This window comes from Microtus pennsylvanicus, chromosome 6, assembly GCF_037038515.1.
Source record: "Microtus pennsylvanicus isolate mMicPen1 chromosome 6, mMicPen1.hap1, whole genome shotgun sequence".
Taxonomy (NCBI): domain Eukaryota; kingdom Metazoa; phylum Chordata; class Mammalia; order Rodentia; family Cricetidae; genus Microtus; species Microtus pennsylvanicus.
In genome coordinates, this window is record NC_134584.1 from 25,123,540 (window position 1) to 25,135,794 (window position 12,255).

A 12,255-nucleotide genomic window follows, 5' to 3' on the forward strand; every position below is an offset into this window, starting at 1 on the left:
CAAAGGCACCTGGAGAATTGTTCCTTTTGATGGTACAACCATCAGAATATCCCGATTATATCACTATCTCCAGGGCTCTTGGACAGGAAATGGTTGGACAATGTGTGACTTTGGCCTTCCAGTTTCTGTCTGAATTTTCCCTTTTCTTACCCTGTATTTCCTCACATTTATTGTTGAAACTTCAGGCACCTTTATTATAGTGTCTGGTCTCTGACCTGACCACTCATTCCACAGTCCCAACCACCAGAGAGCGTAGACTCCAGAACAGAACAGGGTGTCGGGGACAGAGATCTTCCAAACTTCAGTCTGGGTTAGACACCTATGTGGGGCAGGGAATGAGCAGGTGACTTCAGAAAAAGAACAATAAAAAGGGAAAGTTCTAGAATCAGAACCCTGGCCCGAGGGGGCCAGTGATATGTTGCTCTTAAAGCACCCATGTCAAGAGGGCTCAACTGCCCGTAACTCCATCTCCAGGGGGTGTCTGGTGCCCTCTTCTGCCCTCCACTGGCACATGCACCCACACACATGCACAGACACGCTCACATACAGATGCACACGTACACACATGCACAGACACGCTCACAAACAGATGCACACCCACACACATGCACAGACACGCTCACATACAGATGCATACATACATACACACTTTCTTTGTTGTTTTTGTTTTTTAAGACAGGGTTTCTTTATATATAACACTGTCTGTCCTGAACTATCTCTGTAGACCAGGCTAGACTCAAACTCACAGAAATCTACCTACCTCTGCCTCCTAAGTACTGAGATTAAAGGTGTGTACCAGCACCAACCAGCTATACACAATAAAATCAAATAAAATATAATAAATCCTCATTATCAGATATATTGGCCTTTCTTTATTTTAAAGTCATCCTAGGAAAGTTAAAGTAAAAATTTAATTGAATTCATAATTTTGTTTGCCAAAGGAAAAATCTAAATTTGGGGAGTGGAGAATCGAGACACTATCATAGAGATGTGCCTGAAAAACCGTAGGCCTTTTTGTGAAAATGAAATCCATTTTTCTAACCCTCAGACATCACTCATTGCATCCAGTTCTTCCTTTCTCAGCTGCAGCACCACAGTGTATTCCCAGCAAAGCTCGGGCCGAGGCTGGTCACTGCTCCTGGCCCTGCTTGGAGGTCTGGTAGGAGGTCTGAGTTGTGAGTGTATTCAGGCCTCTGTCACTGACTGTTTATTCTCATGGGACTGGACAGGTTACCTCCAGAGCTGACTGCTATAAACTGACCCCATCCCTTGCTGCCCCACCCCCCGCTTCCTGGATGCAATCACTTGCCCTTCTTCCTTCTGCTCAAGGCCCCTGTGAAACATGCCCACCCAACCTAACTCCCCAGCCTTCAGCGTCCTGAGCCAAGATAAACCCCTTTTCTTGAGGAATAGCCAGGGCTCAGAGTTCTGTTCAAACAGCCCAAAGCCAAGCAAGACCTGCTGATTTGGAAGTTCAGTGTAAGGTTGCTAAGGCTGGAGGTAGAAAGACAGCTAGGTTGGTAAAGGGTTGCTGCACAGCCAGGAGGACGTCAGTTACAAGGCAAAGAAAATTGTCAGGCATGTTGACACACATGTGTAATCCCAGGACTGGGCAGAGAGGCCTCACTGCCCACCCAGCCTTCATGGTAAGGACCAAGCTGGTGAGACATCTTGTGTTGGGGGGGAGAAGGCTGGACAGCACCTGAGGAAGGACACCCAAGGTTGTCTGTCCTTGGTCCTTCATATGCACACAAACACATGCATACACACCTCCACATGTACACACATGCACACCTACACGGGCACACACACCTCTAATGCTAGATAAGAATCCTGCTACATACAAGGGGCTTAAGTGGATGAATTACAGGAAAGTATTGGAGAGACTAGGTAAGTCATTTGGATGCACAGAGACAGAGAATATGGGTCTGTTAGATGCAAAGTGATTTAAGAAATCTAAGGAAATGACCCTCTAGCAAAAGTGTCTTTCTCACTGGCTTATTATGGGGTCCATAATTCAATTAATTACTCATTGTCTTTGAGATGACCTTCTGAGATCCAGAGTCCAGGAAGGGATAAAACAACCCCTCTCACAGTTCCCGTATGGTGTCAAAGTGCTATTTATTGCCAGGAAGCCAGAAGAAGGCAGAGAGATGGGGCAAAACTGGAGATAAACTATTTTTGGCTTTATAGTTTTGCCCAGCGTGGACCCTGTAGACAAGTCAAATGTTGTTTCTATCAGGGGCACCTTCCAAGGTTCTTGGAGCACCTACGAGATCCGTGAGAACACGTATGGAGAAAGATACTGTAGGCCTTGTGCTTCAAAACAATAGGGCAGCCTTTTTGGTACTAAAGAAAATATCTGTGTATAGAGCATATATCCTACATACATACATGAGAAGAGTGAGTGTGTGTGTGTGTGTGTATGTGTGAAAGAGAGAGAAAGAGGGTGTGTGTGTGTGTGTGTGTGTGTGTGTGTGTGTGTGTCTGTGTGTGTCTGTGAGAGAGATAGAGAGTGAATATCCCCAGTACCAGGGCACTGATCTGACTATTTGGTGTGGAGATCCTTCCGACTGGACTTAGAGCATATTCCTAGCAATCCAGTCACTACGTCTTCCCTTTCTGACACCAGCGTGTTGCTGACATGGAAGCTCACGGTGAGATGACAGGGAAGATGGCCCGTCCTCCTTCCCACATGCTGACAGCTCAGCTTTCCCATCTGATTTTTCCTGGTGACAAAATCACAGAAGGGCATCTTAATGTCTACTTACCCACGATCCTCTTCTTAGGTGTCAGCACTGCCTGGGGAGAGAGCAGGTGGCTCTGTGCGCTTCTGAAGCCTCTTTCTTTACTTCTCGCTTACTGAGGATGGAGGCCACATAGCCTCTAGACCTTTTTTTTTGTTATGTCTGTCTTGTTTTTGTGTGCATAGGAAGGCCAGAAGCAGGTTGGATTTATGAAGGATTTAGTTGTTGACACTCTTTGCTTGGGAACCGGTGATGTGTAGGAGGTGGCAAAATTCCAGCGGTATAGGCATTTCCCCAGGATCTCTGGGGAATCTGTATATATTTATCTTCTTGGGGAGTGGCAGGTCCAGTGTGTCTTCACTTCCTGACTTTGAGGAAGTCTTTACTGTAGCTTTAATGATCTGAGATCCTGAATACCAACAGCTCCTTGCTTCCTTTCTCCCTAGTCTTGAAGCTCCGGGGTAGATACTGCATCGCACTTTGCGCGCATTCTCTCAGTTCTGTTGTCTTCGCATCTTCATATGTCCCGACCCTCAAATTACAGAAAGGTGACGAGCTGTGACCTGTCTTCTCTCTTTCGAGGGTCCCTACTCCTCCAACCATCCTGGTTGGTTGTTTCCGATGCCTTTGTCTGTCCTTGTCCGACATCTTTTTCTCCTCTAAATGTGATGCTCTGGAAAGGCAGTCCATGGATGCTATGAGCAGCCTAAACTAGAGCCGTTATCAAGAAAAAACCCACACGTGGCTGCCAGTGCTTCCTTACCAAGCAACACATGAATGCCACGTCCGTGCTCAGTGTTGGGCCTGTTCTCAGCGCATCTGCTGCAGGCAGAAGTTCTTATCGAACTGAACGTTTCCTTCTCAGTCTAAAATCAGAACTCATACTCTCTCCAGCCTGTTTTATATCTTTTTACAATCTATTTTATTTTTGATGTGTATGAGTGTTCTGTCCATCTGTATGTATGTGGGCCCTGTACATGCCTCGTGCCTGGAGAAGTCAGAACATCATTGGCTTCCCTGGAACTGGAGCTACAGATGGTTGTGGGCTCCAGCTGGTGCTGGGAACTGAACCCAGGTCTTCTGCACAACCAACAAGTGCTCTTGACGACTGAGCCATCTCTTCAGCCAGCCCCCCCTCATCTGTTCTTTGGTTTGGGGATTGTATCCCCATCACACAGATGGGAGTGGTGTGTAACTCTAGTGCAAGAGATTGTTGCATAGTGGAGGATATATTTTGGTTCAGTCTCTTCGCCTGCTTAAATATGCATGATCATGTTTACCTGCGGGATATAAAGTGGGATTTTCAAATACACGTCAAAATGATCTGATCAAGGTAACTGGTACCCGTCACCTCCAGGATTGGTCTTTTCTTTGGGAATGCTCAGAACCCCCTCCTAGCTACTTTAAAACATACAACTAAATGTTGTCAACTATGGTTGCCCTGTTATGCTAAGGAATAATAGACTTTACTTCTACAAAAATTTTCTTTTTATTGACTTTTTATTTTTTAAGAGCACTGGTGCTTTGCCTGCATGTATGTATGTCTGAGGGTGTCAGATCCCCCATAACAGGAGTTACAGTTGTGAGCTGCCATGTGGGTCCTAGATTGAACCTGGGTCCTCCAAGAGCAGCCAGTGCTCTTAACTGCAGAGCCATCTCTCCAACCTCCAAGAATTTTTCTTTTTTTAAGGACTGGAGGTAGAGCCCAGAGGTAGAGTGCTTGCCTAGCATACACGAGGTGCTGGATTCATTCTTCAGCACTGCAAAACAAACAGCATAAAAAGAATCTTAGTTTTTTTAATACTATGTTGGGATTGACTCTGCTGTAGAAAAACCCAGCTTGGGCTCTTGATTCTAGGAGAGATAAATTAGAAGTTTCAAGTCTGTGGGGTCTTCTGTTTGCTTGAGTTATTGGGGATCATTTCAGTATCAACAGTGGGATATGGTGAGGTGTAGTGCCTCAGTCCCCTGGCCAGGGTTGCAGTCACCAGGTCCTGGTTGGATGCTGACACTGTCCAGGAAGGGCTGGCCTCTAACCGCACGTGTCTGTGTGTTACAGTTACCTGGCTGAACAGTGCTGGAATGGCGGCTTCATCTACCTGATCATGCTGAGGCGCTTCAAGCACAAAGCCCACCTGACTTACAATGGCAACGGCGGCAACAGCTCGGAACTGGGAGAGGCACCTACCTTGGAGCTGGGTGACCAAACTTCCAAGAAGGGGAAAAGAACAAGAAAGTTTGGGGTCATTTCTAGACCCCCTATCAACAAGGCCCCTGAAGAACCCAAGAGCAGCAGCAGCTGTGATGTGACCGATGACCCCAATTCTGAGTTGGAGAACAGCACAGACCCCAAACTCGGAAATGGCCATGCCTTTGAGCTAGAGAGTGGCCCGCATTCTCTCAAGGATGCGGCTGGACCCCATCTGGAGAGCTCAGAAGGGGACAGAGGGGCAGAACTCAAAATTCCAAATACAGAAGCTCCTCTGGACACCAGCAATGACAAACGCCGTTCCTCAAAGACTGGCAAAACAGACTTCCAGTCGAGTGACTGCCTAGCTCGGGTAAGGTGCCGTTGGATCATTGAATCTGATCTCTTTTGTTTTTTCTCCTTTCTTCTGAACATGCATGCATACATGCTTGCCTGTCTGACCATCTTTTGGTGTGTTGGTACATGTACACATATGAGTATTGTGAGGAGGCTACATGCACATGCATGTGCACATATGAACACGTGTTTGGGGGCTACATGTACATACATATGAAAACACGTGTGGAGGCTAGAGGACAATGAAAGGTATCAGTCCTCAGGTGCCCTCCACCTTGTGTCTTTCAGCAGCCTGAATCTCACCAGACGGGTTAAGCTGAGTGGATGACAAGCCCTGGAATCCACCTAACTCCCATTCTCCAACATGCTACCATGTCCAGATTTTTATATGGATTTTGGGCATTGGAATTGTGTCCTCATGCTTGTAAGCCAAGCATTTACTGTTATTATATTATATATAATATAGTATATATTATAACAAGCAGTTATCTCCTTGGTCCTAGAATCTGAAGTTTAACATAAATATTGTTGAAATCACTTTTCAACTTTTAAAAAAAAATAGACCTAAGATAGCCTTGTACTTAGAAGGCAACAAATTCATCGCGATAAATGATCAGAGCCTTACCAACAACAGAAGTTCAAGTCTTATCCCACTTAAGGAGCCGGTGAAGTGATCCTAAGTGGAAAATTGAAGCCTTGTGTGCTAACGTTTGAGCCCTCTGAGGCCCAGATAAAGCATTGCGCTGCCTGGTTATCCATCACGACTGTCACAGAGAAATTGCTACTTCAAGGCCAAAGATTCCTGGTGGCAGATGATAATGCGGGCGTCCCAGGCTCAGCGTGACACAGGAAGGGCGGCCGGCACGGGGAAGCATCTGCATTTATTTTTAACAGTTCAAAGCCGGCGCTGTTTTTATGAGATCATGTTATTACACTGGTAAATTCCAGCGGCACACAGAAGCGTCTTGCCGAAATCTCATCTGAGTGCGTTCTCTGTCACGGTTGAGATCAGTCCTTACGGAAGCGAGAAGGGGACTAGGGTGGGTGAACTTCCATCTCAGGTTGTCTTCACCGGCATCCTTTCTTAGGAGTTACGTTTCTGTAGGGCGGACATGCCTGGGACATGAATCCTCTTGGCAGAGGGTGTTATGGAAGCGATAGCTTCCTGAGTGGGCGCTGACTGGCTGCTCTGACTCGGAAAACACCTGGAGGGGTGAAAGGCAGAAGTGGAGAAGAGGTGTGGAAGTGTCTGGTTTAGGTGCTGAGAAAACGAGCCCTGGGAGCGAATGGATTCATATGGCTGTTTGGTGCAGTTCCTTCTATATTTTGTTATGATTCTGCATGAGATTAGACCTTGGCAGGTGCGTCCGAACACCAAACATGCAATGCACACAGCTTAAGTCAGGAAGTTTATTGGGGGAAGGGAAAGAAGTGAGGGAAGGGAGAGAGAGGAAGAGAGAGAAAGAGAAGGGGGAGAGACAAAAAAATACAGAGAAAGAGAGGAACAGAAGAAACAGAGAGAAGTAGGCAGAGTTCCTTTTTTTAAAGGGACAGGGTACTACCTGCCCTGCATGTGGGGTGACTGCCAGGTCCCCCAGGGGGCGGGGCCAGGTGTGCCTGGATGCTAAGGCAGGATTCAGAACAAATGACCCCTCTCTCATCTACAGAAAGCTTTAGACAGAGGCAGCGTTCCCTGTGGCTGGATGGAGGAACAGATGAGAAAAAAACGTCAGTGCTTCTGCTCATTTTCTGGGGTTCCCCCAGGAGGTCTAAAGATTAAACAAGAGTATAAACTATGCCACCCCAGCACTAAGAGCACTAGTATTCTGGATGCTCTCACTTGATGGTCTTTCCCCCCATGGGGATTAGACTGTGTCTCCACAGAGTGTCAAAGATGAAAACTTCCAGGTGGATCGTGTTGGCTTCCTGGATCGTTTCAAGGGTCTGGGTGCCAAAGGAGGTTGAATCTCACAGTCTTTAAAGAAAAAAAAATGGTTTTAATGTCCTGGATAGGATGGAAATAATTGGGGATGATTTGTAAAGAAGAAGAAAAACGAAAAAGAAAAACACCAAACTTATAGGAAAGCTCCCATCCCCCCTCTCTTTAATTGAGAAAGAGAGAGAGAGAGACATTAAATTGAATTTCTGGATTAGACTGTGAAGACTCTGTATGCCACAGTCCCTCTTGCCTGCTTTTGGAGCTCAAGGTAAAATGACCCAGAAGGTGTAAAGATTTTTCAAAAAAATATTTTCCAATTGCAAATTCTAATCTATTACTATTAGGAACATTTTTTAAAATTACATTTTGCACATTTTTATTTGCGGTGGGAGCTGTGCCTGCCACTACGCGGTCAAGGACAGAGGGCATTTTGAAGGAGATAGTTCTTTTCTCCCACGTGTCGTGGTCCAGGGGCTGAACTCAGGTTGTCAGTGCCTTTACCCACTGCGCCATCATCCCTTCAGCCGTGTGGGACAATTGTTCAAAGCCACATCTTTTTAGAAGAAAAGAGCTGTCATCTGCAATTGGGGGATTTTCTAAGGATTCATAATGCACAGACTGAGGGTTGACTCCGGTCAGACTGTGGATGTTGGAAAGTGAGAATGGGCTTCAGGGATTGTGCTACCACCCACCAACCCAGAAGTTTCTTTGCTGGAATATTTGCTGATGAGTTTCACTCAAAGGTCCCCAACTCCACATCAGCAACCCTTGGCATAGCCCTTCGTGAAGACTGACTGGGTTCTCGGGCTGCAGCGAGTGGGTTTTTTATTTTTCCTCCAGCACAGTTGAGACCAAGGTCACGCCAAAATGGAATTTCCAGAAAATAGCTACTTACCTCTTAAGACTTTGGGGAGGGGAATTCCATTCTGTCTGAATAATAGGAGCGTTGACATGTCAGTGTAATTCCGTTTCTGCTTTACTAATGATTTAATACATCCATGGAGACTTCATAAGTTACAGGAAAGGCCTACAATGCCCGGTCAGACCATTTTGTTTGGCAGGTTCTTCTTTTTTATAGACTTATTTATTCTAAGAAAATATTACATTAAAATAAATCCCAAGTCATTGCTTTCCCACTCTGTGCTCTCTTAGCAGAGCAATAGGAAATTCATTTCCTTTTAACAATTTTGTTTTGATTTTGGAAACAGGACTTGTTACCCACTTCTGGGTGGCCTGGTACTACTTAGCTCAGGCTGGCCATGAACTCCTAACACATGCCTCAGCATCTCCAGTGCTGAGGTGACAGGTACCCACCATGCCCGGCTGCAAATACTTGCCACAGTTCAAATGTAGACACTTGAAGTTGTCAGAGGACAACTTCTCAGGAGTCAGTTCTCTCCTGCCACCGTGGGTCCTGAAGCTCAAACTGAGGCCGTCAGGCTTGGCAACAGGCAGCCATCTCGGCAGCTCTGAAAGTTCCATTCTTCAAGCCTCCCACACAGGCAGTGGGTGCTCTGCTTTCTGTGCAGGTTCCAAGTTGCCTTTTCCTTCCTCCTTCAAGGTCCTGCAAGAGACCTCTGTGGCCTTCTGGCAACCTGCTCATTATCAGGCCTCTTCACCCTGAGTCCCTGCATTGCCCCACCCCCTGCCCATTGGCACACAATTCAACATATCCTAGTGACCATTTAGCTTGTGGTATCCCCATGTTCCTATTTAATTCTGAAGGACGGAGACTTATATGTCTTCCTGTCACCAGTTCTAGCTCAGGGCTGTGTACACAAAGTGCTCTGTATATCCTGATGTAAGCAGAGGTTGCTCGTTCATTTTTGGCCACCCAGACCCAAATAATCACATAGAAATTATATTAATTACAACACTATTTGGCCAATGTCTCGGGCGTATTTCTAGCTAGCTCTTACATCTTAACCCATTTCTATTATTTTATATTTTACCATGAAGGTCATGGTTTGTTACCTCTTGCTTCTTGGGCAACTACATGGCATCTCCTTGACTCTGACTACTCTCTATATATAACTCTGTTTGGATTTCCTGCCTGGCTTTGCTCTGCTAAGTCATTGGCTAAAACCAATGGTAATAAAACATATTTAGAGCATACAGAGGGAAATCCGACATCATCCTTATTAAAGAAGATGCCCAGAGACACCAAGATTAGATAGAACCATGGTTTCTAGCCCCAATTCCACATCTCTGTGACCTTCAAAGCTTCCTTGGCTTTTCTCTGGGCTGTTTTCTTGCCTCTACACTGAGCACTGTGGTCTGATGACTAAGGGACTTTAAGCCCCTGACACTGTGATCACACATTTTTTATTTCTTACTGATCATCCTAAATAAGAAGGGATAAGCAAATGGTCTCAGAATAGGTTTGCAGTGCAGGCCAAGACATTAACTGCAGTGAAATTCTGTTTGGATGATGTGTCTTCTCACATTTGGGGCAAAGATGCTGTTGTAAAAGGCTATTTTGGCTTCCAGTAGAAATGAGGCCATTTAAATGCTGCATGGCAGCTCTCTAATGTACCGCCCTGTTTTAGTAAATAAATCCCCATGCTGGCTTCAGCGAAAACGCCACATGTGTGAACTCACACAGTAGTCGTGGGTCACAGGAAAGGCTAGCACTCTGACATTAGGACAGAAGTCCACAGCAGCCTGTTTTTCATTGTTTGGCTTTTTTTCTCCATGAACTCAGAGCATCATTGCCCTTTAAGTCATTGTAATAGAAAACTAACAGCCAAGCCATCTGTCTTTGAATTCAGTTGTCTCTACAGCTAGATCTGTGTCCATATTCTGATTATTGGCAAACACACGGGTCTCCCTTCTGGAAGAACTTCCTAATGTCTATCTCGGTGGTGCCCAAAGAACCGTAGGATTGTGGATAAGCACTCTAGACGGGTTAATTCCTCTACACTTATGGAATATTGTTCTGTTCTAGTTGCTAGCAATTCCATTTGGTAAGTGAGCTAGACCAGATTCCCGTCTCAGTGGCATTTACAGCATAGAAGGGGCTATAAGCAATAAAGAAGCTTATAGAATACCAGATAATAACAAGTGCCATTAGTCAACTAAACCAAGGGGAAGAGGGAGATGGCAGGGCCTGTCACCCACTAGAATAGTTGATATCAGGTGTCACAGAGACAAGCTCCCTGAAGAGGTGGTAATGTGAGCTGAGCTGTGTCCTGGAAGAACAGCCTACAAGAAGGTCTCAGGAGAATCAGCAGAAGCAGCTGCCAACAGCAGGGGCAATAGGGTATTCCAGGAATGAGAAAGGGCCCTAGGAGAAGGACCCAGGTTAGACCGGCTAGCTTATAAAGGTGTTCTGCGCAATCCAGAGGATGATCTTTGACGGCCATATTCCTTTTCACTGAGCAAGCTGTTAAGCATATAGTCAGCCCGAGTCAAAGAGCACATAGCAAATTAGAGAGCTAACAAAACATCGTTAAACTGCGAACTCGGAACATCCAGCAGAAATCAGATGGGGAAGCCCCTCTAAGGCACCCAGCTGGAGTTCCCAATAAAGAGAATGCCAAGAAGATTAGTGGCCCCTCCAATGAGGCTTCCAAGAAAAAGAACAAATGGCAACATGTAGAGATAACGCCATCAAATCTGGAGCTCACAGTGTCCAGCAGAAACTGACTGGGGACATTGAGACCCTCAGCTGGGGTCTTGACTGAACTTTCTCTTCATGGCTGAGCTTCTAATGGCTGACCTTCCAGATTCCCCTCCCTACCGTAGGCAATTTTACCCCGTGGGTAGACAATATTAATGTTTTCTTTGGAATTGGTTCATGTTCCAGGACACAGAGTTTTTCCCCTTGTGCTGTTCTGCCTTTCCGGTTATGGCGTTAGGGTAGTCATCTCATCCCCAGACAAGGTGCCACGGAAGACACTCTGAAATGGGGGGTACAAGCCCCCTTCAAGAACAAGCTCCTCAACAGGCTCAAACAACCCATGACAGTTTACCAATGTAAAGTGTCCTGCAGAAGGTGGGTGCCCAACACAGTGTTGTTCCCACAACATGGACTTGTTCCCAGGCCATGGCTAGGCTAAGCCCTGGAGGGGGGTATGAGCAGGGAGTGTCATGACCTGGATTCCTGCAGAACAGATTGGTAAACGAAGAGACCTGAGGCAGGCTTGTCATTCCAGCCAGAGACGCTGGTGGCTTTGGGAAGAGGTGGGGAATGTGAGAAGGTAGGTATGGAAGTAAGGCCCTACAGATCTCTCTAGTGGTTCAGATGTGGGAAATAATGACGATCACACGTGGAGTTGGCGCTGACATGTCTGTCCTCTGCATCTCAGGCTGGTGGATGGCCCTTTCCTCCTGAGCCGGGAAATCTAGGCATAGGAGGGAGGAGTCTTGCTTTGACCCTGATAAAGTCTGGATTAGATTACCAGAGTGCAGCTGTAAGCAGGCAGTTGGAAACAGTATGATTTTTGTTTAAGGGAGCCTGTCCTGGAACTAGCTCTTGTAGACCAGGATGACCTCAAACTCAACAGATCTACCTACCCTCTGCCTCCTGAGTGCTGGGATTAAAGGCATGCGCCACCACCGCCTGGCAAAGAAGCCTGGTTTCATCTAGATTAGTTGAAGTGGTTTATAACTTGTGAACTGTGGGAGGGGGGGCACTTGTGCCCCAGTATGCACGTGGAGGTCACATGACCATTGCCTCCTCTTTGCTTTGAGGCGGGGTCTCTCTTGTCTCTGCACTGACTACTGCGGGTTGACTGGCACATGGGTCTCCAGCTGAGTCTCCTACTTCTGCCTCTCACCTCACCCCAAGAGTCCTGGAATTGCACTTGCATGCCTCCATGTCTGTTTTCTTAAACATGGGTCCAGGGATCAAACACTGGGCTTACGTAGCAAGCCCTTTCACCTGCTGGGTTACCCCTTACCCTCTGATATGTTTTCATCTAGCTGTGTACGTTGGGTTCAGGAGCTTATAGAGCACATGAGTGTTCTTCATGAAACTGTCAGAGAACATGTTTAGGCCCCTATTCAATCTCTGTGGACAC

General features: G+C 46.3%; 1 protein-coding gene across 5 annotated transcripts in view; it reads left to right on the forward strand.

Moving 5' to 3' along the window:
* Pdzd2 (PDZ domain containing 2) overlaps nucleotides 1-12,255 on the forward strand; it is a 356,084-nt gene that overhangs the window by 256,001 nt on the left and 87,828 nt on the right. For all 5 annotated transcript variants that reach the window (XM_075975855.1, XM_075975857.1, XM_075975858.1 and 2 more), the window contains one exon: nucleotides 4,807-5,308. In XM_075975855.1, the coding sequence (XP_075831970.1) occupies nucleotides 4,807-5,308 (502 nt within the window). The remainder of the gene's footprint in view (nucleotides 1-4,806; nucleotides 5,309-12,255) is intronic.